This window comes from Patella vulgata, chromosome 1 (assembly GCF_932274485.2).
Source record: "Patella vulgata chromosome 1, xgPatVulg1.2, whole genome shotgun sequence".
Classification (NCBI taxonomy): domain Eukaryota; kingdom Metazoa; phylum Mollusca; class Gastropoda; family Patellidae; genus Patella; species Patella vulgata.
In genome coordinates, this window is record NC_065879.2 from 80,356,445 (window position 1) to 80,383,009 (window position 26,565).

The 26,565-nt window shown below is 38.0% G+C and overlaps 1 protein-coding gene across 4 annotated transcripts; it reads right to left on the reverse strand.

Moving 5' to 3' along the window:
- Window positions 1–1,777: 1,777 nt before the first annotated feature.
- Window positions 1,778–25,093, reverse strand: LOC126824952 (uncharacterized). 4 transcript variants are annotated; one of them, XR_008785890.1, is made up of 7 exons: window positions 25,036–25,069; window positions 24,127–24,175; window positions 5,502–5,649; window positions 4,921–5,074; window positions 3,198–3,406; window positions 2,646–2,794; window positions 1,778–1,963 (listed from the first exon to the last, which is right to left on the reverse strand). XR_008785890.1 is itself a non-coding variant. In XM_050554418.1 (7 exons), the coding sequence occupies exons 1-7, from the start codon at window positions 25,079–25,081 to the stop codon at window positions 18,602–18,604; spliced, it is 900 nt and encodes a 299-aa protein (XP_050410375.1). In that variant the 5' UTR covers window positions 25,082–25,093; the 3' UTR covers window positions 18,565–18,601. The 4 variants fall into 4 exon arrangements, 1 of the variants encoding a protein (XP_050410375.1); XR_008785889.1 differs by lacking the exons at window positions 24,127–24,175; window positions 25,036–25,069 and adding exons at window positions 7,561–7,609; window positions 16,811–17,384; XR_008785888.1 differs by lacking the exons at window positions 24,127–24,175; window positions 25,036–25,069 and adding exons at window positions 7,561–7,609; window positions 10,894–10,995.
- Between the last annotated feature and the right edge of the window lie 1,472 nt (window positions 25,094–26,565).

Consider the following 26,565-nt stretch of genomic DNA (forward strand, 5'->3'; position numbering starts at 1 on the left):
TATTCATTCTTTGACGGATATGATGCAGAAATTAAAACACGTCTGTTATGTTTATTATAACTGAACATGGTCTTTGTGATCAGAATTTACAGTATTTGAGCTAAGATCACAATGTTGGTAAATCTGCACAGAGCCTCTATGTGTATCAAACTTATCAGTCAGCACGCGCCAACCACTAACCATAACCCGCTAGATCCCTGTTTACGCGAGACTTGACTCAATCACGACTGCATTTCGGAAGCGGGTTTTAACCACAGCCTTTAGGATTTTCGACCCCGGCGTTTCCGATTATAGTACCTCGGGATTTCCATCGCGGTTAGCCTTTTCTAGTGGTGTAGGATAAGAGGGCCCCGATACGGAACAATGTCTAATCGATGGCGTGCACACGAAAGAGCCCTGGGGCCGGTTGCTCAAAACTAAGTTGAGTTTAACGGATCGTTATCTTGGTAACTTGTCGTTTGTTAACGGTCTGTTAAATTTCTGTTGCTGGAAAGTCAATTTCATTATCCGTTGGCTAACGGATTCATTAAAGTTAATCAAAGAGAATACTGTTTATTCATTGGCTGAAATTTAAATTTTTGAATTCAAGTACATGTATAACAACTTCATAGAAGTTAGTATTAACAAGAAACTGAAGACAGTGAGACAACTAACTGTGCAGTCTGTTCACAAAACTTGATTAAAGACAAAACGATAACTAGAATTTACTACAGAAAACACCATAGAATACTTTATTTTTCCTTTAGAAATTTTAGCATAAATCTGTAGGGAAAATTATGGGATTTGCACTACAGAATTATGGGGCCATTATTTCCTACAGGCCACCAAAATTCTGTAAAATAGTATAGAATTTCATCCTATAGCTAGAATGTTCTATAGAAAATTACATAGGTACAATGTAATCTATGACTTTTTGCTACAGCCAACTAATGTCATCATTAAACAGATAACGGAGACCAAACGTCCGTTAAATATAACGCCAAGTTAACTACACGTTAAAGTTAACGGGGCTTTCAGCAACAACCTTTCTCTCCGTTAAAGTTAATGATCCATTAACTCCATGTTAACGGATCGTTAAAAGATAACAGAGCTTTGAGCAACCGGCCCCTTGTCACTAGGAATTGACTTAAAAGTAGGCGAAAACGTCACTTTCCAGACAATATTTCCCTCGTACCACACTGCATGGCGTACACCTGTCTACATTATCCCGGTTCGTACAGAACAGTAGGACGTTAAACTCCGTTTCAGCGAAATGCCATTTGGACTTTGTAATGACCTAAATACATTTGAGGGGGGTTGGATGGCTGAATGGTTAGCGGCGCGCGCTGTATCATAAAGTCTGTCATTGAGTCGATTGGCGTTGTTTCGAATCCCCGGTTGTACGTGACAAGGAGTAGGGTCGCCTATCCAACCTCGAGTTTTTCTCCGGGTCCTCCGGTTTCCTCCCAATGCTAAAGACCCCTACGCGCAAGCGAATTATTGAAAGAAAATTAAACCATATGTTAGTCCCGAAATGGCCTAGTTTGTGTCGAGTGGACGGTAGGACGTTAAACCCATCTCTCTCTCTCTCTCTATCTCTCTCTTTCTCTCTCTCCCTAAATACATTTGAAAGAAAGTTGTCTGACCTTTTTTATTTGGAGCACATTAGCTCTTTGAAATCATTTGTTAACTTGAATTTGATGATGGATCGCCAATCATTTATATAAAACGACAACGCTTACAAAGTAGATCGACAATTAGTATCATTAAAAGCTCATTTATGACGACAAATTTCACATACTTTTTACTTCTTTATTAGACTTCATTATCTATATTGTCCTACAAACAAAGTTTGACACCACTGCTAATTTCAGGATGGTGGTTAGTGTACGCGTAGCTCAGGACGTCAAATAACTGTGGGTCATGTCTTTTCAAATACGCCCGGGCTTGTTGTTCATTGGAACATGGATGGGAAGTACCACACCTTCAAGATAAATAAAAGACCATTTAACAACTATGTCCACGACCAGAAAATAATACATTCTAGTCATATGTCTTTTGCAATTTAACAACTACGTTCACGACCAGAAAATATTACATTCTAAAACCATGACCACTAGAAAATAATACATTCTACAGTCATGTGTCTGTTACCATTAAACAACTACTTCCACAGTCGGTAAATAATAATTCTACGGCCATTTGTCTGTTGCCATTGCTATTAAACAACTACGCCCACGAACAAAAAGTAATACATTCTACGGTTATATGTGCGTTACTACCTCAGGAGATAATTAGCACCGCACCCGATTTATTCCCTTCTTCATGTAAAGAAAAGTCGATATTGGCCCGAAGTTTCTAAATCGGTGGGTGCAATGACGAAAACGGTATAAACGAAAAAAGAGAAAAAAAAACCCCCAAAAAACAGAAGCTATATTATGTGCAACGACCAGGCTTACATTTATATTTGAGCAGCAACAGGAGATCTCTGCACTATGTTACTGATTTTTGAAAATAGACTGAAGTGTTGGGCAAGCCAAATTGAAATTGAAATATTCAAACCGCAAGCGTCAAATGGTTATACACGACACCTCCTGAATCCAAATGTAGCAAAAAACTTAGATTAGATATTGTGAGAAGTATTAGTTCATTGATACAATACGTACATATCTAAACCTCCAGTCACATCTGTTCTAACAGTAGCCATAAAGAAAGCTTCGGTAGCTTCTGCCCAATATTCAGCAGAATTAGCAGTAGCATATACACCCGGTTTCCATAGGTTAGTGTACTTCTCATGGGTGAAAGCGGCTTGAATCTTTAAAAGAAAACTGACATTATATTTTCTTTAATTTATGTTACTAAAAGTGTTCAACATACTCCAAGGGATACGATTCCAATATGTAGAATAATATAGAAAGAATACTATCCACAGAAATCGAAATGTTCAAGTGGAATTAAGATTCAAATCTTAACAATTTCAGAGCCCAGACTATTGTCGGTCCGTTGTGTTGTGAAAAGGGATCTAGTGGATAAAATTAGTCAGTACAAGAGACCATTTGCCACATCTCGCAACCAAGAATCCGAATGTAGATTATCTTCCAACTTCACGCACTGGCCGTTATTTTGGGAAATAAACAGGGTTTAGAAAAAATCTGAATTCAGACGAAGCCTAAATCCAAGTCGAACTGATAGTTCCTACACAGAAGATGCACACAAACCTTGTTTCTCCATGAGGAAGGCATATATCTCATAACAAGATGTCCGAACTCGTGAATGACAATGTTGTCATGGTGATGATAGGAATCATATCTGTCACAGAGAACGTTGTGATCAACTACCACACTTCTTGAATTGGTCAATCCTCCTATAGTTGACCATTTACGTCCATCAAAAGTACATGTATGGGCACAACTTCCTGAACATTTTCCTAAAAGAAACGATATTATGACATGTATATGGTATACTTATAAAATCCTGTTATTTCCATATACCCTGCCTGCCAAGGGTTCTGGTTTTAGCTCACCAGGATGACTAGACGCCATGTTGCTGCAAGGTTCTTTGTCCTGCATCACTGACAAAGGGAAACCTTTCCCGTCCAATACCGATATCGAATTTCGACTACCAAGTTGGTAGACCATTGCATTACTCGTGGACGCACTGTGGCTACCCATTTGGTACGATGTACTTCATATCAGCTATATACCGGATACAATGTCCATGTAAAACGATACGAATATTGTCATTCACTTTACAAAAATGATAAATCATGGTTTTTTTTAAAAGTAAACATGCATTATGTATGTAAGATTTAGATTAAAAACTGACATTTCTTGAAATAAAATGAAATGAAATGGGGTCTAACGTCCTACTGTTCTGCTCCGAACTGGGCTAATGAAGACGGTCATACGCCATTCAGTGTGCTATGAGGGATATTTTGCCCGGACAGCGGCACTATCGCTCACCTCTTATATCGAATTCCAACTGTCAAGGGATCTTTTACGTGCATGTCAATGTGTACACGGGACCTCGGTTTTTCGTTCCATCCGAACGACTAGACAGCTGTCCTTGTCAGGCCCTCCGTCCTGCACCCCCACTAACAAGGGGAAACCACATTGGAAAATGTCGATTGTCAGTCTGCGATTTGGCAACATACGTAAAACGACAAATAGGGTATATGCAAATAGGCTATTGAAGACGTGTTCTCGGATGTAAATCATAACTTAGCTTCAAATCCTTCTCAAACATTGTAATTGCGAAGGAATGTCCTGCTATAAAAAATCGATCGAACAAGGTCATGTTTACGTCACGTGACTTCCCTCTCGCTTACTATTTATTACAAATATCGAATCCTGAAAAATTCTCGGATTATCCACTACCCGCGTCTTTTCCCGTCATTTTTATCTCAGAAAGTGTTGTACGTCTAACTCTTCATAAAGTTTATCAACTTGTACATCAAGCGCTCAATGTTCGCGTGTGACCTTTTACATCACGCGTGCAGAAATTCCTAATCGTCGGGCTGTTGATTAGGGGAACCCTTACATTTTTGTACTGTATACGCTCCATGGGTGTTTTTCGGGGAATCCAGTATTTTTCTAGTAAGATTGGATATCTCTACTTTCATTATATACCAAAATTACCATATTTTATTGGAAATAACCACCCGATAAAAACTTTTCTGGGAACCCATCTTTAATTTATGTTATGTATGATATATCATTACTGAGGAAAAAAACTCCAAAATGGGAACTACTGTAGCAGACTGGTATTGTCTTTATTGCCGCCGAAGCCTTACTATGTAAAATAGGGCAATGGACTAGAAAAATGGTTTTAAAACTGCTTTTAGACGATCCACAGATTAGAAATAGAATATAAACCATTATTCGGAATAGCTAAAATTGAAAACATTTAATTTTGCCGACTAATGTCACAACATGTACTTACCATGGCACGCGGGAGTATCCGCTAAGTGGGCATTCTCGGGATATACGGCCATACTTTCGGCTTGAGTAAAAATACCCAAACCGTGCGATCGGGTTAGCCCACTGAATACATCATTAGGCATATGGCGTACCATGAGACTAACTCCTAGAGCTGCCTGTAAGATAAAAAAGAACACTACATAGGGGTTTTGATAGTCTAGGTTTTCAGAACCATTGGAGGAAAGAAGGTAAATTGATCGGACGTTCCATCCCATTGATTAAAATTAATGCCCACTCTATTTACCACCTCTAACAGTAAATGATTCTTTCAAGTGCTCGCTAACGTCTAAACTGGGCCGATTTGTCGTCCTATCCTAACAACTAACGACTAGATGATGTTCGTTTCAAGGGCCTCCATACTGCACCACTGACAAGGGACAATCACTGGGAAAGGACTCGTCTAAGACCCGGATCGAACCCATAACCGCCTGGTTAGTAAGCAAGCGCCCTTATCACTTAGCCACAAAGCCCCCCCCCCCCCACCAACTTCGGAAAAGCAAAATTATGCAATATGCCACTGAATTTTCAATTACGTGCATTCACCTTTTCGAGTGCGGCATCGCTACACCTTGACGTTGCTGCAACAGTAACAAAAGGATGCCCGGGTCTACTTTTATCAATAGCACCATTATGAGCTACATAACGATATTTGAAACTGGTAGCAGCTCTTGGTTTGATGAGCAGGGTTTGGCTGAAATCGAATAAATTTATCAAAATGAACTCTTTTTAAAAACAACTAATCGAAAGTACCAACAGTACATTTTTTGTTACTATACAAAAATCATGATAAACAGATTTGTATATGCACTAAAATGCCTTTATGGGCAGATTCCTCACACAGGGGGAGACTGAGGGGGTTCATCACATTAATCAGCAGTGAATTCTCCTTAGGCCGCTACAATCACTGATAAGGATGACATCGATGCGACTTAATGAGTCCCAAATATTAACTTTTTTCTTCCGTCAAATTGAATTCTAAAACATTTTTTTCATTTATTAGAAAAATATATAAAGACGTTTGAATCATTTGTAGGTAAAAATCATTTTCTATTAAGTGTAAATGGGTATTAAAATAAGTAAAATTCACCATTTAGCGTCTTATGTAAACAATGCACGCGCTATTGAGCCAAAGATTGACGCCGCGTGATGTGACGTCACGTGTCGAAACAGTCATCTGTTACAGAGATATTAGAAGATCTCTGTGAAACAGATTGGGGGCGACACTTCTTGCGAGGCGGCAAATTATCTAAGTGAGATAGCAAATCGCCGGCCTTCGCTTCCCCTAAACCTGTGTAAACCGGTTTATATTTCAGCAAATAAGAGATATTTTTCATACATATATTATAGTGTTTTTCGATCAAATGGAGAGCTGAAGGGGAAATAAACATATCTTATTATATTTAACAAATAGTTATTTAGATAAAGTGTTAAAAGTGTAAAAAATGTATTTTAGAATTTTTTTAAACATACAAAATCAACTGAGCGCAGGCACTGAACAAAGCAGTTACCGTATGCACGGGGTGGGGGGGGGGGGCGTCACTACCGTTTGTCCTTGGGCGGCGTCACTGAAACTTTTGCCTTGGGGCGCCACATAGGCTTGCGAGGGCCCTGTTTATGGGTTAAAGAGTTACTACAGTAATTTCTTTAAAACAATACGTTATGACCTTTCCAGCTTAAAAGCCAAAACACATTAAAATATTCAAATTATTATCATTTTACTTCACTTATACTCATTGTAGTAATGTCAACACATTAAAGAGAAGAGCTACGGTATCTTAGAATATGGGACGATATATTTTGCATGTATGTATCTAAATTGACATGGATAAGAGGAGGGGGGGCAATGGTTAGCGCGTGCGTGTTGGATAAGAAGGTCTGTCATTGAGTCAAGTGGCGTGGTTTCCGTTCCCGACTTGTACGTGACAAGGAATATAAGGGTCGCCTGCCCAACCTCATGGGCTTTCTCTGGTTCTTCCGTTTTCCTCCCACTGCTAAAGACCCGCGCGTTGAAAGGAATTATTTAAACCATATGTTAGTCCCGTTAGTTTCGATCTTAATTAAAAATGAAATGAATCGGGTTTAACGTCCTACTGTTCTGTTCCGACTAGGCTAATTAAGACGAGCATATGCCGCACAGTGTGCTATGAGGCAAATTTTGCCTGGAAAATGGCCCTACGACCTACTCTTATATCAAATTCCATCTCCCAAGGGATCTTTTATGGGATTCGTCCCACCCAAATAACTATACTCGTCTCTTGTCAGGCCCTCAGGAAACTAACTGGAAGAACAGCGCAGTTTACAGTGTACACTTGCATAACAATAACGGGACAACTTGCTACCAATGCAATCGCCGAAATAGAGAGACCGATACTATGGTCGACGTTCTGTTATAATTAAAGTTTTAAGCTTATCGTTGGCTTATAATATAATTTATGTCTATAATTAATTTCTCCAGATCAGTGGAATAATAAGGTACAATAATGTCAGATGACCTGACTACATGTGTCATCTAGGGAACTTAAAATAATAATAATAATAATACTATCCTACAATTAAAAAAAGTTCACGCATCAATAAAACTAATAATTGTCCATATTCTTACTTTTGTAAATCAAATTCACCCGGTAAAGGAGGTGGTATACACCAAACACCTGCAATTGAAATAATAAATTGCATCAGTAATGAAATGAAATGAAATGAAATGGGGTTAAACGTCCTACTGTTCTGCTCCTAAACTGGGCTTACGGAGACGGGCATACGCCATACAGTAGGCCCTATGCTATGAGGGAAATTTTGTCCGGGCAACGGCGCTACGGCCTACTCTTATATCAAATTCCAACTGTCAAGGGATCTTTTACGTGCACGCCAATATGTACACGGGACCTCGGTTTTTCGTCCCATCCGAAGACTAGACAGCTGTCCTTGTCAGGCCCTCCGTCCTGCATCACTGACAAGGGGAAACCACGCCGGAAAATCTGGATGAACTTTCTCGGCCAATGCAGGGATCGAACACCCAACCTCCAGGCTAGCGAGCCAGCGTCTTACCCACTTAGCCAAGTTACAATAAAACGGTTGTCATTCACACTTCGAGTGTAAATTTGCTGTTTGGAAGATGACATATAATATGTTAGTTTTATACGCCCACATTTTCATGTGGACGTATATTGTCGTCGCCCCTGTCCGTCCGTCAGGACGTCCGTCCACAATTTTTGTTTGTGAACAGTCTACAGGTCACAATTTTTATCCGATTTCAATGAAACTTGAAAAAAAGGTTTATCACCCTAAGATCTCGATTCCTTTCGATATTGGCATGTATCGGACTGTAACTTCATGGATTATGGCCCCTGATTGTACGAAAAACCACGTTTTTAGCTTGTGAACAATGTAGTGGTCACAATTTTTATCCGATTTGGGTTAAACTTCAAATGTATGCTTATAACCCATTCATCTCGGACCCTTTCGATATTTGTGCATATCGTAACGTAACTTCCTGAATGATGGCCCCTGATTGTACGAAAAATCGCGTTTTTACGTTGTGGACCCTACAGAGGTCATAATTTTTATCCGGTTTAAAAAAAAACGTATTATTATATCACCTTTACACCCTAAGGACGACTGAGTTCGAATTTCGTGAAAATCGGCCCAATACTGACAGACAAAATAGCGTAAAAAATGGTATATCAAGGTTGTGGACCCTATAGAGGTCACAATTTTTTATTCGATTTTGATGAAACTTGAAATGTAAGTTTATAACCCAAAGATCTCGGTTCCTTTAGATATTCGCGCATATCGGACCGTAACTTCATGAATTATAGCCCCTGATTGTACAAAAAATCGCGTTTTTAGCTTGTGGACCCAATAGAGGTCATAATTTTCATTCCATTTAAAAAACCGTATTATTATATCACCGTTAAACCCTAAGGACGGCTGAGTTCAAATTTCGTGAAAATCAGCCCAAAAATGACAGACAAAATGGCCGCCGTTCGTTCTCAAATAGCGTAAAAATATGGTATATCAAGGTTGTGGACCTTATAGAGGTCACAATTTTTATCCGATTTTGTTGAAACTTGAAATGTAAGTTTATAACCCACAGATCTCGGTTTCTTTCGAATTTCGCGCATATCGGACCGTAACTTCATGAATTATGGCCCCTAATTGTACGAAAAAGCGCGTTTTTAGCTTGTTGACCCTATAGAGGTCATAATTTTTATTCGATTTAAAAAACCGTATTATTATATCACCGTTAAACGCTAAAAACGGCTGAGAAAATCGGCCCAAAACTGACAGACAAAATGGTCGCTGTTCGTTCTCAAATAGCGTAAAAATATGGTACATGTATATCAAGGTTGTGGACCCTATAGAGGTCATAAGTTTTATCCGATTTTGTTCAAACTTGAAACGTAAGTTTATAACCCAAAGATCTCGGTTCCTTTCGATATTCGCGCACATCCATCCCTCGAAAATGTGGGCGTATCCTGCCTGTCAGCCCCTGGTTATTTTGTACTATACGTGAAGAGCGTACTCTAGACGGGACACTCTTTTGATATTTTGTTCCTGTGAATTAAGAGACCCTCGAAAATGTTAATTATATATATATTAATGAAATGAAATCGGATATAACGTCCTGCTGTTCTGCACGGATTGAGCTTATGAAGACGGCATACTACTGTGCTATGGGGTAAATTTTACCCGGACAGTGGTACTCTGGCTACTCTTATTGTCAAGGGATCTTTTACGTGCTCGTCAATGTGTACATGGTGCATATTTGCATAAAGTCCCAAAACAAATAAAATAGTTTTGTTATAGCATCCGTGTTATAATTAGGGCGTCCTGGAATCGTTTTAAAGGAGGCTTGCTGCTTTAAATTAACAATAAATATCAGCATAACGGTAAATGGATTTAACCCTTCTGGGTTCACGTTGTGAGAATCACATAGCAGGGTATCAAGGGGTCCATATGGACCCCAGTTATAAGTTTTTACGTACAGATATATTTGAATTAAATGCAGTGGTTTAGTTTTTATTTGCATTCATATTTGACAACTGAAAAACAACTAAATTATTATACAAAAACATTTTAGTGACATTTGGAAAAGATTTAGTAATTCTAACAAAATTGCTACTTTGTGTACTATGTGATAAAGAGGTTAAATGGCAATTCACGCTTGATACACAAACCATTGAATATTTGAAATTCATCATTTAAACATGCATTATGCAAGAGCAAAATCTACTTATTACAAGTCTTTCTTTAGGCCTGAAATGTTATCTAAATTATCAATAAGACATTACCTAACTTATCCAGACCGTAATAAACTCTCGATGTCAAGGCTAGCCTTCGATGTTGGCTGGATTAGATTCCTATATGCCGCTAACGGCCGTTGATAATTAAATCAATAAAGGTGGATAATCGAGACTTGCTGTTTATATTAATGATTTTAGTAATGATGACCGAGACTATGCCAAAATTTCACGAGCTTCTTTCTCGGTTCATGGTGGATCAATTTGACTGAAATTTTCAGCAAATTACCTTTAGTATTACACTATCTAGTTTATAACTATTATAGCGAGAACTGCCATCTCTTTATCTTATCTCCCATAATGTGTCTTTAATTTTTGGTATTTGTAACATGCAGATGTTAAAAAAGAGAATACTCTGGCATACCCAATATGGTATCAGGCAGAAAACACATTAGCACAATCCCTTCTGTGAGTTGTAAGTCAGGGGTCCAATTGGACCCCTTCTTCCCTTCAAGCGTTGGGCCTGATTTGCAAATAAACATAACTCTGCATGTGGCAAGCAGGTGTAAAAATGTATAGGAGACAAAGTCACTAAATTTCAGAAAGCAGTGCCCAGTAGTTATTGCAAAACACAATAAAACATGTGCATTGGGTCCACGGAGACCCCACTGCACCGACAAAGGTTAAGTACAAACCTGCCACAAATATTGTCAAAACGTAAAACAAAGACCAGCCCTCCATGGCTGCCTGATAGCATGTGCCGTACAATGGAATGAACTTAGCCTACATTGGTCAGATAAGAAGATAAGATAGCCCGAATAAGGTGGAATATAGGTAATTTGTTACCCTTTCTATCTCGGATTTGGGTCAGGTAATGTATTTCATTAATGTTTGGGACCGGCAAGTCGAGCACTATCGGTAGAATAAAAGCTGATAAGAGATAAGGAATTACAAAATCAGTATCGAAGTATTATGTTTTACATTGCTTTAACGAAAATGGTAAAAACTAGTTTTAACTGGAAATTGAAAGTTTATTCAAATGAGGTAAGAGTTTTTAAGAGACAATACCATTTTCACTTAAACGAAAAAAAGAGAGAGCGAGCAAGAGAGAGAGAGAGGTTTAACGTCCACTCGACACAAACTCGGTCATTTCGGGACTAACACATGGTTCAATTTTTTTCAATAATTCGCTTGCGCGTATTGGTCTTTAGTAGTGGGAGAAAACCGGAGGACCCGGAAAAACCCCACGATGTTGGACAGGCGACCCAATTCCTTGTCACGTACAACTGGGGAATCGAAACCACACTAGTTGACACAGTGACAGATCTTATGATACAGCGCGCACGTGCTAACCATTCGGCCATCCAACCCCTCTAAACGGAAAAAAAAGGTTAAAAAAAAATATGTTTATTCAAGTCGATTAAAACGTTATCGTGTTCGCCGAGAAAATAAATGGAAAACTTAAAACGTGTTTTATTAGTCCTATGTACCTGTAGTAGAATCAATACAGAATAGAAATAAGGAATCAGGGCACCAATATCTAAGTATTTTGTTTATACATTACAATTTAACGGAAAAGGCTGTTAAAAATAGCTGCAACCGACATAATGGAAGTTTATTGAAATCGGTTCAACATTCTAATTTCACACGGCTTAGAGGACAATATCGGTGTCAGTCATTATCACATATCCTTCTATATAACTGACTGAATTGACGAGTGATAACAGATATACGGGCGAATTTCTGCTCACTAATAATTCCTTCGAAGATCAAACTTTGTTATGTGAGGATGAGATATGGCGGTTTATTAGATTCAAAATTCTAATATGTTATCGTCTAATTTCTAACTTCTAGTCATGCAAATTCTAACTTCTATTCATGTAATTTCTAACTTCTATTCATGTAATTTCTAATTAAGACAATGTATAATGCAACTTCTTTACTTGTTCAGAGTAAATTTTATTTCTGTTTCATTTTATTTCTATACGAAAAATGTCTACTTCACATGTTAATCATGAACGTCGAGCATTTAGAATTTTGATATTTCTATACCTAGCAACTATAATTACAACGTCGTTTGGTGTCGCCACCGTGTGCTCAATTTGGCGATTAAGCATCTTATCGGGATCATTATGTTGACACAAACGACTCGCTCTTCGTCAGGTTGAATGGTTAGTCGGAGTGTTAAAATTGAAAACAGAGAGAGAGAGAGAGAGAGTTTAACGTCCACTTGACAGAAACTAGGTCATTTCGGGACTAACATATGGTTCAATTTTATGTCAATAATTTGCTTGCGCGTAGGGGCATTTGATCATTTTGAAGACAAGTGCAGGATTTGGAGAATTTTATTTTATTTTTTTTATTTTTCTTTTGCAGTTAAGCCAATTAATATTTATATAGTGTTGATCTTTATTCTTTTACTGCTCTAAAAAAATGTCTCTTGATACCATCCAAACGACTAGCCAATGTCCGTGCCACGCCGGAGAGATAACGGTTTTATCATATAAATATAGTTCTATGGGTTATATAACATCGTCAGCTAGTATACAATTTGGCAAAACTAAGCTTTATAATATTTCTGACATTAGTTCCGTCTCTGTGATTTGCAGAGGCTGTCGTTATTGTAAGCAGGGACATTATCTAGTCGTTCGGATGGGATTAAATCAATCGGCAGCTGTGATTCATAATAAAGTATTAAAATGTATGGCGTGAGTCCGTCTTCATTAACCTAGAAGGTGTAGAAAAGTGGGACGGTAAACCCCATTTCATTTCGGTTTAATTTCCGTATTGCTTAATTATACAACTTAAATAAAATATTGTTGGATAAAAAACTACCATAAAGTTAGACAGGTTGGTATAATGAAGGAATCAGAAATAAAAACTTCATCGCTATCCTCATAAACAGATTATCCCGGCCCCCTTTAAAGGCAGTTTCATGAGATTTGTATAAATTTATATCTTTGAACCCTTATAAGAAAAAGTTTATCATTATAAAGTGACATTTTGTTAGAGTATTAATACGATACAGATCAACACTCAACTGTAAATAAAAAAAAATCAAATAAAATTTTTCAAATCTGTCAAAAAGGAAATATGAAAAAAATGTTGTTTAGCTTATATTTGAAATAGTATTTGTCAACCACATCACGTTCGATGTTGTTTTCAATTTCAGCATGATTCCCCGGTTGTATGTGACAAGGAGTAGGGTCGCCTGTCCAACCTCATCGGTTTCCCCCTACGGCTATACCCTATGCACACGCGAATTATTGAAATAAAACAGAACCATGTTAGTACCTAAATGACTTAGTTCGAGTCGAGTGGTTCTTAAACCCCATCTCTCTCTCTCTCTCTCTCTCTCTCTCTCTCTCTAAATTTCAGCACTCCGTCCAACCATCAACCAGACGAAGAGCAAGTCGTTTAATGGTCGAGAGCAAGACATTAAGTAATATATTGATACTGCAGGAGGCGTTAACGAGTGTTGTTTCAATATATTACGCAATATCTTTAGCCCGAGGCCATTAAACAACTTAAAATACAGACACTATCCCGCACGTGCTTTTCAATGAAATACGTCACGCGAGTCCAATATTTCATCTAGTATAGATAATGTACGATTGGCAAGTTGTCCGTATATTATTGGAAATAATGGTACGCCAGCATCAAAGGATGATTTCACATTTGTATTTTAAGTCAACATAATGGTCCCGACCAGGTGCGCAATTACCAAATGAGCACGCAGTGGCGACAACAAACGACTTCATAATGACAGTTGCTAGGCATAAGAGTAAATATTCTAAATTCTTTGGTGTTCATGCTTAACGTGTAAAGTATGAATGAAGATGTTTTTCGTCTAAATAATAGATATAAGATGAAAGAATTAAAATTTACACTGAGCAAATAAAGAAGTTAGATTATACATTGTCATTATTTAAAAATTTCACCAAGCAGTTAGAAATTACAAGAATAGAAGTTATAAATTACAAGAATAGAAGTTAAAAATTACATGAACAGAAGTTAGAAATTAGACGATAGCACGTTAGAATTTTGAATCTAATATACCGCCATGGTGAGAGGGTATCTGATAATTCTAAAATGTAATTGGATGTCGCTAGATAAGGGAAAATAAGAACCAGTGGTTGCCAGGCAGGATACGCCCACATTTTCGAGAGATGGATAGAGAACAAGCTAAAACGAAAGTGATTTTTCCTACAATCAAGGGCCATAATTCAGGAAATTACAATTCGATATGCGCAAATATCGAAAGGAACCGAGATCTTTGGGTTATAAACTTACATTTCAAGTTTCAATAAAATCGGATAAAAATTGTGACCTCTATAGGGTCCACAACCTTGATATACGATATTTTTACGTTATTTGAGAACGAGGGGCGGCCATTTTGTCTGTCAGTTTTGGGCCGATTTTCACGAAATTCGAACTCAGTCGTCCTTAGGGTGTAATGGTTTAATAAAAATGTGTTTTTAAATCGGATAAAAAATATGACCTCTATAGGGTCCAAAAGCTAAAAACGTGATTTTTCGTAAAATCAGGGGCCATAATTCAGGAAGTTACGTTCCGATATGCGCGAATATCGTAAGGAATCGAGATCTCTGTGTTATAAACTTACATTTCAAGTTTCAACAAAATCGGATAAAAATTGTGACCTTTATAGGGTCCACAACCTTAATATAATATATTTTTACGCTATTTGAGAAAGAACGGCGGCCATTTTGTCTGTCGGTTTTGGGCAGATTTTCACGAAATTCGAACTCAGCCGTCAAAAACGCGATTTTTCGTACAATCAGGGGTAATAATTCATGAAGTTACGGTCCGATATGCGCGAATATCAAAAGGAACCGATATTTTTGGGTTATAAACTACATGTCAAGTTTCAACAATAACGGATAAAAATTGTGACCTCTATAGGGTCCACAACCTTGATATACCATATTTTTACGCTATTTTAGAACGAAGGGCGGCCATTTTGTCTGTCAGTTTTGGGCCGATTTTCACGAAATTAGAGCTCAGTTGTCCTTAGGGTGTAACGGTGATATAAGAATACGGTTTTTTTTTAAATCGGATAAAAATTATGACCTCTATAGGGTCCACAAGCTAAAAACGCGATTTTTCGTACAATCAGGGGCCATAATTCGGGAAGTTACGTTCCGATAAGCACGAATATCGAAAGGAACCGCGATCTTTGGGTTATAAGCATACATTTTAAGTTTAAACCAAATCGGATAAAAATTGTGACCTCTACAGTGTTCACAAGCTAAAAACGTGGTTTTTCGTACAATCAGGGGCCATAATCCATGAAGTTACATTCCGATACATGCAAATATCGAAAGGAACCGAGATCTTAGGGTGATTAACCTATATTTCAAGTTTCATTGAAATCGGATAAAAATTGTGACCTGTAGACTGTTCACAAACAATTGTGGACGGACGGACAGGGGCGGCGACAATACGTCAACATGGAAATGTGGGCGTATAAAAATAGAAATAGTCCGCACATTCCCTTGTTTTTATTCATTCTAAACTCAATAAAAACAAAGTAAAGCACGGACCTTTTTCTATTTTTCTCGCATTCTCTTATAGAGTGACAGTCAATTATTTTTTGGGATTGTCAGATAACCTCCCACAGTCTTATAACAACTAATTTTGGTCTTCGAAGGAATTATTAGTGAGCAGAAATTCGCCCGTGTGTCTTATATCACTCGTCACTCCCGTTTGTTATATAGAAGAATAACTCGTGTTTTCCTTTTGCGTTCGCCACTTCCCTTTCTTGAAAGCTTCATAACGCATCTATCGTAGCAATGATCTCTGTGTTAAAATTATATTTGGAACGCGTTTAACCAGTTCAATCACACATGTGATAATGACTGAGAGAGAGAGAGACACACACACACATACAAACTAGGTCATTTCGGAACTAACATATGGTTTGATTTTATTTCGATAATTCGCTTGCGCATAGGGGTCTTTGGCAGTGGGAGGAAACCGGAGGACCAGAGAAAACCCACGACGTTGGACAACCGGGAATTCGAAACCACGCTAGTGGCCTCAATGACAGGCCTTATGATACTGCACGCATGTGCTAACCATTCGGCCATCCAACCACCCCCCCCCCCCCCGATAATCGCTGACACCAATATTGTCTTTTAATCCACACTAATATGTACGCAGATTCAAAAATATCAAAATACCAACCCCTTAAATTTATTCGGGTATAAAACAGTGCCATTAATTTGGTTCACAGCATACCATAGGGAACAACATACATCGTTGGAATTCGTTATATCTGAATGGAATTGAATCATTGTTTGGACTGATTTTCCTGTTTGAGAGTCAATTTTCACAATGTAGTTTGCAAGGAATTTTATGGCACTAACAGCTTTCAGAGTCATTTAGGACTGATTAATAGCATATATTAAAGGATCACACTAATATGACGCACATCCTCATAGGATCACCCCCATAGGTTAACCCGGTCCTGATTATATTCGAGAAGTTCATAAAGCTGTTAAAGTAATACTAATAAACGTGGATTATTATTTGTAATTTGAATATTATGTATTTTGTTTTTAAATAGATAAATTAATAATATGAATTTACCTGAAATCAGGTTATTTCTCTTCTCTATGTGTAAGATATTTTAGTATATTAAATCCACTGGGATTTCAAAACTAAGATCGCATTGCCGGATATTTGCTGGACGTGTATTCTATACAGTTGATGCACTGAATCTAACACTTCTCGAACACAAATTTCCAAGTTATTTCAAGACTAGACATGTCCCATCAAACTTCACAACCCCGCCAACGGTGGCTCAGTGAGTAAGGCGGTAACTTGTTAATCTGGGTGTTCCGTGCTCGATCCCAGCGTTGACAGAGAAAGTTCATCGGGATATTTCGACATGGTTCCCACTTGCAAGGGACAACATATAATCGTTCCGATGGGATGGAAAACCAAGGTCCATTTTACACATTGGCTTGCGCATAAAAGATCCTTCGACAGTAGGAATTCGATATAAGAGTATGCCGTAGCGCTGCTGTCCGGGCAAAATGTCCCTCATTGCACACTGTATGGCTTATAATTGTCCCCATTAACTCGGAGCAGAACAGTGGGACGTTAACCCTCATTGTAGCCCAAAATGGGAATTTCTTGGATTCTGATTGGTCGAAAAGTGGCGTCGAATGAGTATAACAGTCCTCTAAATTTCCTGGGCGACTCACTGCGAATGAATATTTTCTGGGTGCTAGACTCTGTTTGCAGTGGCCAAAAATTCTACACCTCAATACTTTATTCTAGGAAATCTTCATGATTTTTTTCTTGTATGTCATCAACAATGAAATTCAACCATTGGCTTATTGAAACACACACCTGAAACACAAAAAAAAAGTTAGTGAGTGTATTTCAAAGATAATAAGTAGATTTAATTTCAAGGCTGGTCTGACAATAATAATGGTTGCTATGGACAGTATGGTCACTCTATCATAATCAGACTGGTCAAAATCGAAGATTTTCAACAAGTGAATAAAAATACTACAATTTATTGAACTCGGTATGGACTGTAATATATTTTTAATAATATACAAGTCAGGCTGATACTGATATGAATTGGACAGAGACTAATTTTCATACAGATACACAGGCCAGGGCTTTTTGCGAAGAAGAAGCATCATATTCACAGCGTCGAAATGACAACGTAAACTAGCATAGCAACCACATGCGTACGCTACACAGCATCTATCTACACTGTCACACGAGTGTATGGACATTTATCAAACTTGATATGCAATTTATTTCGAACCTAGTCACTGCTGCAGTTTAAAATCATTTAAAAAGTACATAAAATACACTTACGTTTTCTGTTTCAATCTTTAAAATTATCGCAGAGTGACCTCCCTTTCCAAACAGACACACTTATCCAGTCGCTTTGTGAACCAAATAGAATGGAAATGAGTGTTTATCTTATTACGTCACGGATATTTTCATTACGTCAAAATTGTTTTCCTTGGTATTTACGTCATTAAAACCAAAAAACTACCGTCAACTATCGCGAAAGAAAGAATTCCAAGAAAAATGTTAAATATTTTAGGCTACAATATCGATAAACACCTCCTGTTTAGAATTTATCGGACTGTTATTGTCCATTTGATACCGTTTAAATTTTTCATTAGAGGCGCTCGATCGCAAACGCGATCTCGGCCTCTAATGATTTAAGCGGTATCAAATGGACAATAACAGTCCGATAAATTCTAAACAGGAGGTGTTTATCTCCTAATTTCATTTCATTTTTAAAATTTAAGATAAGACTGTCTAATATGGGTCGCGTAACAAACTCATACATCAAATATAATGTAGGTCTATTTTATTGATTGCCATTTATATGCTAATAATGTCTTATAAACAGGGTTTGCCACCACTGGCGATTTCGGGATGGTTGTTAGTGTAAGCATAGCTCAGAACCTCAAATAACTGTGGGTCATGTCTTTTCAAATACGCCCGGGCCTGCTGTTCAGTAGAACATGGATGGGAAGTGCCACACCTACAAGATAAAAGAAGAAATCACCTAATTTTATCAACCGAACTTGGATATAGTATACAAATGGCATTCCTCTTCACCTGATACAAAAGTCTCTCACAGTTTCTTGATATCGGTAGTGAAACAGTTATTCAATATAATAATAAATACTATAACCCAATAGCTATAATTTCGAAAAACAATGGGGTGTTTGACAAACTAAATGGAAGGAAATTGAAATGAACCAAACAGGATGAGTAATAGATAACTAAGACTGTTGACAATTTCGTAGGCCTATCTTCGACCTATAAAAATGCATATCTTCGCAAAGCTAAAGTCTGTCGCAATGTCTTGGCAATGAATAATTGAGCACAGAGTGGCGTATGTGACAAACCATTAAAATGTACAAGAAAACATGGACAAGACTAGACGTCTCAAATGGTTGCAGTCGAATTTTCCCCCATTACACGACACCTCCTTTAATCTGTAGTTATGAATCCCAATCTAGAAGAACTGGCATCCAATGTGAACGTCTATGCATAAGACAGTTGTGATATTGTGAGAAGTGCTGATTCATTTGAAATAATACGTACATGTTTAAACCACCAGTGACATCTGTTCTAACTGTAGCACTAAAGAAAGCTTCGGTAGCTTCAGCCCAATATTCTTGAGCATCAGCAGTACCATAAACACCAGGTTTCCATAGGTTACTGTATTTCTCGTGAGTATATGCGGCTTTAATCTTGAACAGAAAACATACATCATATTTTGTTATATTCATGTCACCTAAAGTGTTCATTCTAACTAAGTTATACCCCAAGTCGTAAGATTCTAGCAAGGAGATAGAATGAATTACGGTTAGCTGAATTACTATCACGTTTATTAATCATATAGAAGAAAGAATTTTAGGATCGTGTGAATGAAGTTAGTTAAGATTGAAGGCGTATAATGTAAGAGCTATACCGGCCTATTGTCGGACTTTATTCTGGATTCAAATTCAAATTTAATATTAAACTATCCGTGCCATTTTATCGGTCAATATTAAAATGGATTTCGCCGACGATCGAGACTTCTTTTCACACAATCTGTATTCGAATTTATATCTCTTTAAGAATCAAAGAGAATGCATTCTGAATTTGACATAATCTAAATGCGGATTCTCATTAATCAAACGAGCCTTTAGTCGCTGTCGTTCTGGTTGTTTCTATGCAGAAGTTCCTCACAAACCTTGTTGCTCCATGTTCTAGGCATATAACTCATAACAAGATGACCGAACTCGTGAATGGCGATGTTTTCTGAGTGGCCATAGGGGTCAGATCTGTCACAGAGAACGTTGTCGTCAAGTACCACACTTCTTGAATTGGACAATCCTGCTATAGATGAAAATTTACGTCCATCGAAGGTACATGTGTGGGAGCAACTTCCTGAACATGTTCCTAAAAGAAACGATATATATATATATATTATTGTGTTAAATTTTGCAAAATTTTTTAAATTCGTCTAAATTCCAAATGTCAAGGGTTCTTTTACGTGCACGGAAATGTGTACACGGGATCCCTGGTTTTCGTAACAAAGCCCTTTGTCCCACACCACTGACTAGGGCGAAACCAACCCAGAAAATCACCGGGATCGAACTCGGGACCCCCGGGTTAACGAGTTAGAGGCCAGGGGGTATAATTTCACACTGACTTATCCTTTCTCCTCTATTTCTGGCTGTGGTTTCCCCTCTGGTTGGACAATGACCAGAAATCTCAAGTAAGTATAATATTGGCAATGGCAAACAACGGCTATTAGTATGGACATCCTAGATTTACTGATGACGACATCTGTTTATTTATAATTTAGAGCGAAAATCAGCACCCTGTTCATTATCCCAGTAGTACGTTTAACCCCATTTCATTTCACATCTAAAGCAGCTCACAAAGCTCTTTTCCGATAACACAGGAGTGCAAATGAAACTGTTATAGACTGGTGGCTAAAAAATATCAGACCGGAACCGGATACACTAGGCAAAACAGGCAATGCGCCCGCAACTGAGAGTTATCTCCATTCTAGCAAATTACGTATCATACCAAATTATTCAATGACGTCATGTATATGACCGTAATGAAATTAATTCTCACACTTTTCTTTTAACAAAATTACACGGTAATTAACCCAATACTGATATCCAAATCAATATGGAATTTCGCAGTTTTTACATCCCTTGACAAGCTTAAACGTGAAGGTTTTATATTTGCGACAACAGTCAACGTCGCCTACTCAGGCAATACCTGTTACATTATGGTGAATAGTGGTAATGGATATTATTCCTATAACCCACGTATAGATACCAAAATCACAATTCTAGCATACCTAATGTGAAACGTTTAATCACTTTATATAATTCGGTGGATATTTGTCGGTCATCTTAGCGATTGGTTTTAATGGATTATTGACCGAATACCTAGGTATAGACTACAAAATTGTCCTCCTAACACGAATAGCAGGGGCGTTTTGGAAAACTTACCCTTCCTTTCCATGTTTTAGAGTGGCCACAAAAGTTTTTGTTTAACCCACACAGGGTTACCCAACATGATTCAAGATTCAATTTGACGTGTCCTCCATCAGTAAATGATTTGACTAGGAAAATGGTCTTCAAAAATTGTTAAAATAGTAATCATACTTAAAAATGAAGACAATTGTCGATTAAAGTCACAACATTTACTTACCACGACATGCGGCAGTATCCGCTAAATGGGCATTCTCGGGATAGGCGGACATACTTTCAGCTTTAGTAAAAATACCCAAACCATGTGACCGGGTTAGACCACTGAATACGTCAGGTGCCATATGGCGTACCATTAGACTGACAGCTAGGGCTGCCTGCAAATAATCAGAACAATATATTAATAGGCGAAATATAATAAAGACATTAATTAACGATGTCTTACTGTTCTGCACCAAACGGGCCAGTGAGTGATGACAAACATAAGACATGCAATGTGCTGTGAGGGAAATTTGGCCTAGGGGTCTTATGTTTTACGTTCCATCTTAAATGCAACGATGGATGCTGAGATTCGCGGGCCCGGCGGCAGCGTAGCTGCCGGGCCCCAGTGACAAGATAAGATGACATCCCAGCGGCGGTCCGTTTTTTTTAAATAAAAATTTCGACTTGAAAATGATGGTCCGTGTGGAGTACATCCCGGGCGGTTAGTCATGATACTTAGTTCAAGCAGTTAGTGTCGATCTAGATTAGTAATCTGAATGAATTTGTTGCAATATACTTAGTTCTAAGCAGTTAGTGTCGATCTAGATCAGTAATCTGAATGAATTTGTTGCAATATACTTAGTTCTAAGCAGTTAGTATCGATCTAGATTAGTAATCGGAATGAATTTGTTGCAATATACTTAGTTCTAAGCAGTTAGTGTCGATCTAGATCAGTAATCTGAATGAATTTGTTGCAATATACTTAGTTCTAAGCAGTTAGTGTCGATCTAGATTAGTAATCGGAATTAATTTGTTGCAGATCATGTTTCCGAATAGTGAAGAATTTTCTTTAGGAATATACTCTGAGAATTGATCCAAACAGTTATTGCACTTTTCTATTATCCAGTCCTGGCCCGATGATACCGGGGTCCAACGGAAATATATATTGGACAATTAGCAAGACCGCTACCGGTCAACCAGAAATCATGCATGTCGGGTGTAGGTAATGCAAAAACATTTCTGATATCAACGACCCGATGCCAACCCACCCAACATGAAATCGTTGATATCAATTTTGTTTCTGATTGATGCTCTTGGAGATCCCCCTACCTAATAATTTCAAAACTTGTTGAAAAAAGCACACTTTGTTTCGCGATTTTGAGGAAATTGGTATTCATTATTTTTTTCTACAAGATATTAAAAGAAATATTTTTTTGTCTTTGTTGTACTCGCCATAATCCATCACTGCTTAAATGGACCTCTGCCCTACACCTTTGACAAAGGAATACCACGTCGGATTCTTGATACTGAGCCAACGTCTTATTAGCTGAACCGCGGTGGCTTGCAGCAACCATTTTAGAACGCAAAATATTCCTCAATTCAGTGTATTTAAATCACGTACATTACCTTTTCTAGGGCGGTATCGCTACATCTTGATGTTGCTGCAACTGTAACATGAGCATAACCAGGCTTACTTTTAGCAATATAACCAGTATTAGCCACATAACGATATTTAAAACTGGTTGCAACTCTGGGTTGAGCATGCAGGGTTTGGCTGAAATGAAATTAATTTATCAAAATGAAGACATAAAAACTAACCAATAATACCAATACTATTTGAAAACAATCCAGCATCCGGCACTTGTGTGCAGTGTTGTAAGCTGTTTCTCTTGTAATTTCCTTAAAATAATATGTAATGACATTTGAAGCTCACAAAACACACTTACTTTCAATTAAGTGTGTTACAAAAATTACTCATCGTCTTCTACAATAGTTAACGAAATGATATGGGGTTTATGGAAAACGAACATAAGCTTTGCATTAAGAGAAAAATTTACCGGACAGTGGTTTCTCAGACTTCTCCACATCGAATGCAGCATCACAGGGCTCCTTTGCTTGCAAGAGCGTGTACATGGGAACGAACGACTAGGCCCATTAGGTGTACAATATGTATACGTGACCGCTTTTTTTCCATCCCGCCCTGCACAACATCCACTGACAACGGTAAACCACGCTCACAAATAACCTAAAACTCGATTTGTATTTTTATTTAAGTTTCTCTGTAAGCTTTCAATAAACCATAATGTTGGGACCAATAGAATTAAAAATAATTTCACAATAGTATTTCTTGACGGTAGTGATCCTAAATACATATCCACCGATTGTACATACATTCAAACTGCCAGGAATAGCCCAGTTTACAGTGGGGTGGCCGAAAATTAAATGGTACCATATGTTAGTCCCAAAATGATCTAGTTTGTGTTCAACCCGATAACACACTGAAATACTGGAGAAGGACAAAGTGGTCGAAGCTCTGTAATATATAACTTGGGCCAAGTATCTAATTTATTACTATACGATATTTCCTTCTGCACACATAGCTCTACAGTCTCTACCTTGAGAATAGATATCTGCGCTTAATAGTCATGTTAAAAGAATGGTATACTATTTTGTAATGCGGTTCTTATCCGTTTTAAATGTTTTATACACACAAAGAACAAATAAACATTTTCAATTTTATTGAATAGAAGAAGAATAAATACTTCTATAATTTCCCGAACTGTACTTAGTGTTTTCGACTAAAATAATCGATTTAGGAATGAGTATGCCGGTCAACTAGCGGGACAAATTGTATACAGACAACGTAAGTTTCCTACGACAATACTTGACATTACATGTATGATCGAAGTTTGTTATAATTATCGATATTCTTACTTTTGTAAATCGAAGTCACCTGGTAAAGGAGGTGGTATACACCAAACACCTGCAATTGAAATAATATTATACAGGTACCAGAATAATAAGTTATAAGCTATTAGGGAGTTGCCGAGGATTAGTGAGGAAGGTGTTCATCGGGATCTTCTGACGTGGTTCCCCTTTTCAGTGGTTCAGGCCTGACAAGGGACAACGTATAATCGTTTGAAAGTGACAAAAACCCGGGGCCCAGTATATACATTGACGTGCGCTTAAAATAAAACACCCTTAACGATTGCCGCTTCTGTTAAAGTTTATCTCCTAACAAACTGTATGGCGTATGTCCGGAGCCAAACAGTGGGACGTTAAACCCTATTTCATTTCATGTATTCCACATTACATTGTGCTTATTCGGTATTATTTCACAAAATTCTCTTCAATTTATTAAGATTTTTAAGCATAAATACCTAGATTGAATCTTAGACCTTTTAGTAAACAAGCGGCATACTCATAGAGGCTACCGCGGCCGTCAAAATTAGTATGTGAATTTGGATATGAAATAAAATGGGGTTTAACATCCTACTGTTCTCCTCCGAAGACGGTCATACAGTGTGCTATGAGGTAAATTTTGTCCGGACAGCGGCGCTACGACCTACTTACACCGGATTCCAACTGCAAAGCGATCTTTTAAGTGCTGCCAATGTGTACACGAGACCAGGGTGTGTCGTCCAATCCGAACGACTAGACAGCTGCCCTTGTCAACCCCTCCTTGTGAATTCGGATGTCGAAGATTTTTTTATAATGAATTCGAGCAGCTTATCGTGATCCTGTGAATAGTTGATAAAAATTTTAAAAACATCCAGCTATCGAAAAAGGAATGCCTGTACCCAATATCAGCATAAAAGTGAATGAATTTTTTCAAGTACAAACCTGCCACACATATTGTCAAAACGTAAAACAAAGACCTGTTGTCCATAGCTGCCTTATAACATAATGTTTTAAAAGTTAATACCTTAGTAACTTAAGAATACGTTCTTAGGATAAGAAGATAAGATAGCACAGAATTAAGATCGATATAGGTAATTTGTTACCCTATCTCGGGTGTTGATACTGAAATGTCATTAATATTTGGGATAGGCAAGTCGTGTACGTCCGTCGGAATACAGTTAGAGTAGAGATAAGAAATTTGCTGATTAAAATCTTGTTCTAACCGAATCGGGAGTTTAGATGGCCTTGTGGTGTCTGGTCTGGCATTGACCCAATATCGTGGGTTTTCTCTGGTTAATCCGGTTTTCGCCAACTGCTAAATTGCAAACATACACCTTACACTGTCACGTATAGGAGGGCTGGGTGGTCTAGTGGTTTCTACCGTGCGCGTGAAATCATTAGACCGGTCATTGCGTAAGTGGCACGGTTTCGATTGCCCGCTTATACAGGGGTCGCCTGTCCAACCTCTCCTGGCTTTTTTTCTGAGTCACCCGTTTTCCTTACACTGTTAAACACCCCTACGCGGAAGCGAATTCTTGAAATAAAATTGAACCATATGTTAAGTCCTGAAATGACATCGTTTGTGTTGAGTGGACGTTTTAGAAACTGAAGGGCCATTTATATCGTTGTCACCTAATCTCAATTTTCTATGGATTATCCGATTTTGTTCTATCACCAATATTACAGTAATGTGGTCCCAATTGATGAGAAGGGATTGGACTTTTATAGTTCGGGGTTCAATTTGTCGACGGAATAAAGGAATTCGAAAATAAATGTTTTCTTGAAGATAACGTTAGAAATATGAGAGGTGTCACAAACTCATGTTGATTTGATATATTGCCCCTTGATGGATGACTGACCTTTCGTATTTAACCTCTTACTGTTCTGTACCGGCTAAAGGATCTTTTACATGTACGCCAATGTATACACGGGACCTCGGTTTTCGTCCCATCCGAACGATTATACGTTATCAATCGCCAGGCCCTCCGTCCTGCACCAATTCCAATGAACTTTCTCTGCGAACGCTAGGATGAAACACGGGGTCTACGGGTTAGCGAGACTACGTCCTACCACCATGGCTCCCAAAAATTAAAAGTTGTCCAAGTATGGAGACCAGTAGGACACCGCCACTATAACTACTACTCCAGATAAGTGACCATTTCTTGGGGAACATCACCCCGAAAAATGGTCACAGATCTGGAGATTGTGCCCTGACTTTATTTTCTTTTATTGTTAAAATAATGGATAAACCCATCAAGCAGCCCCTCCGATTCCAGACGCCCTCGGTGTGCCTTCTTCATGTCTATGTTCAGTGATCTGTGGTTTCACAAAAAGAATGCGTTAAATCAATTAGTTGATAGCACTACCACAAGCTAAAAACGTGATTTATCGTACAATCAGGGGCCCATAATCCAGGACGTTACGGTCCGAAAGGAACCAAGATCTTTGGATGATAAACTTACATTTCAAGTT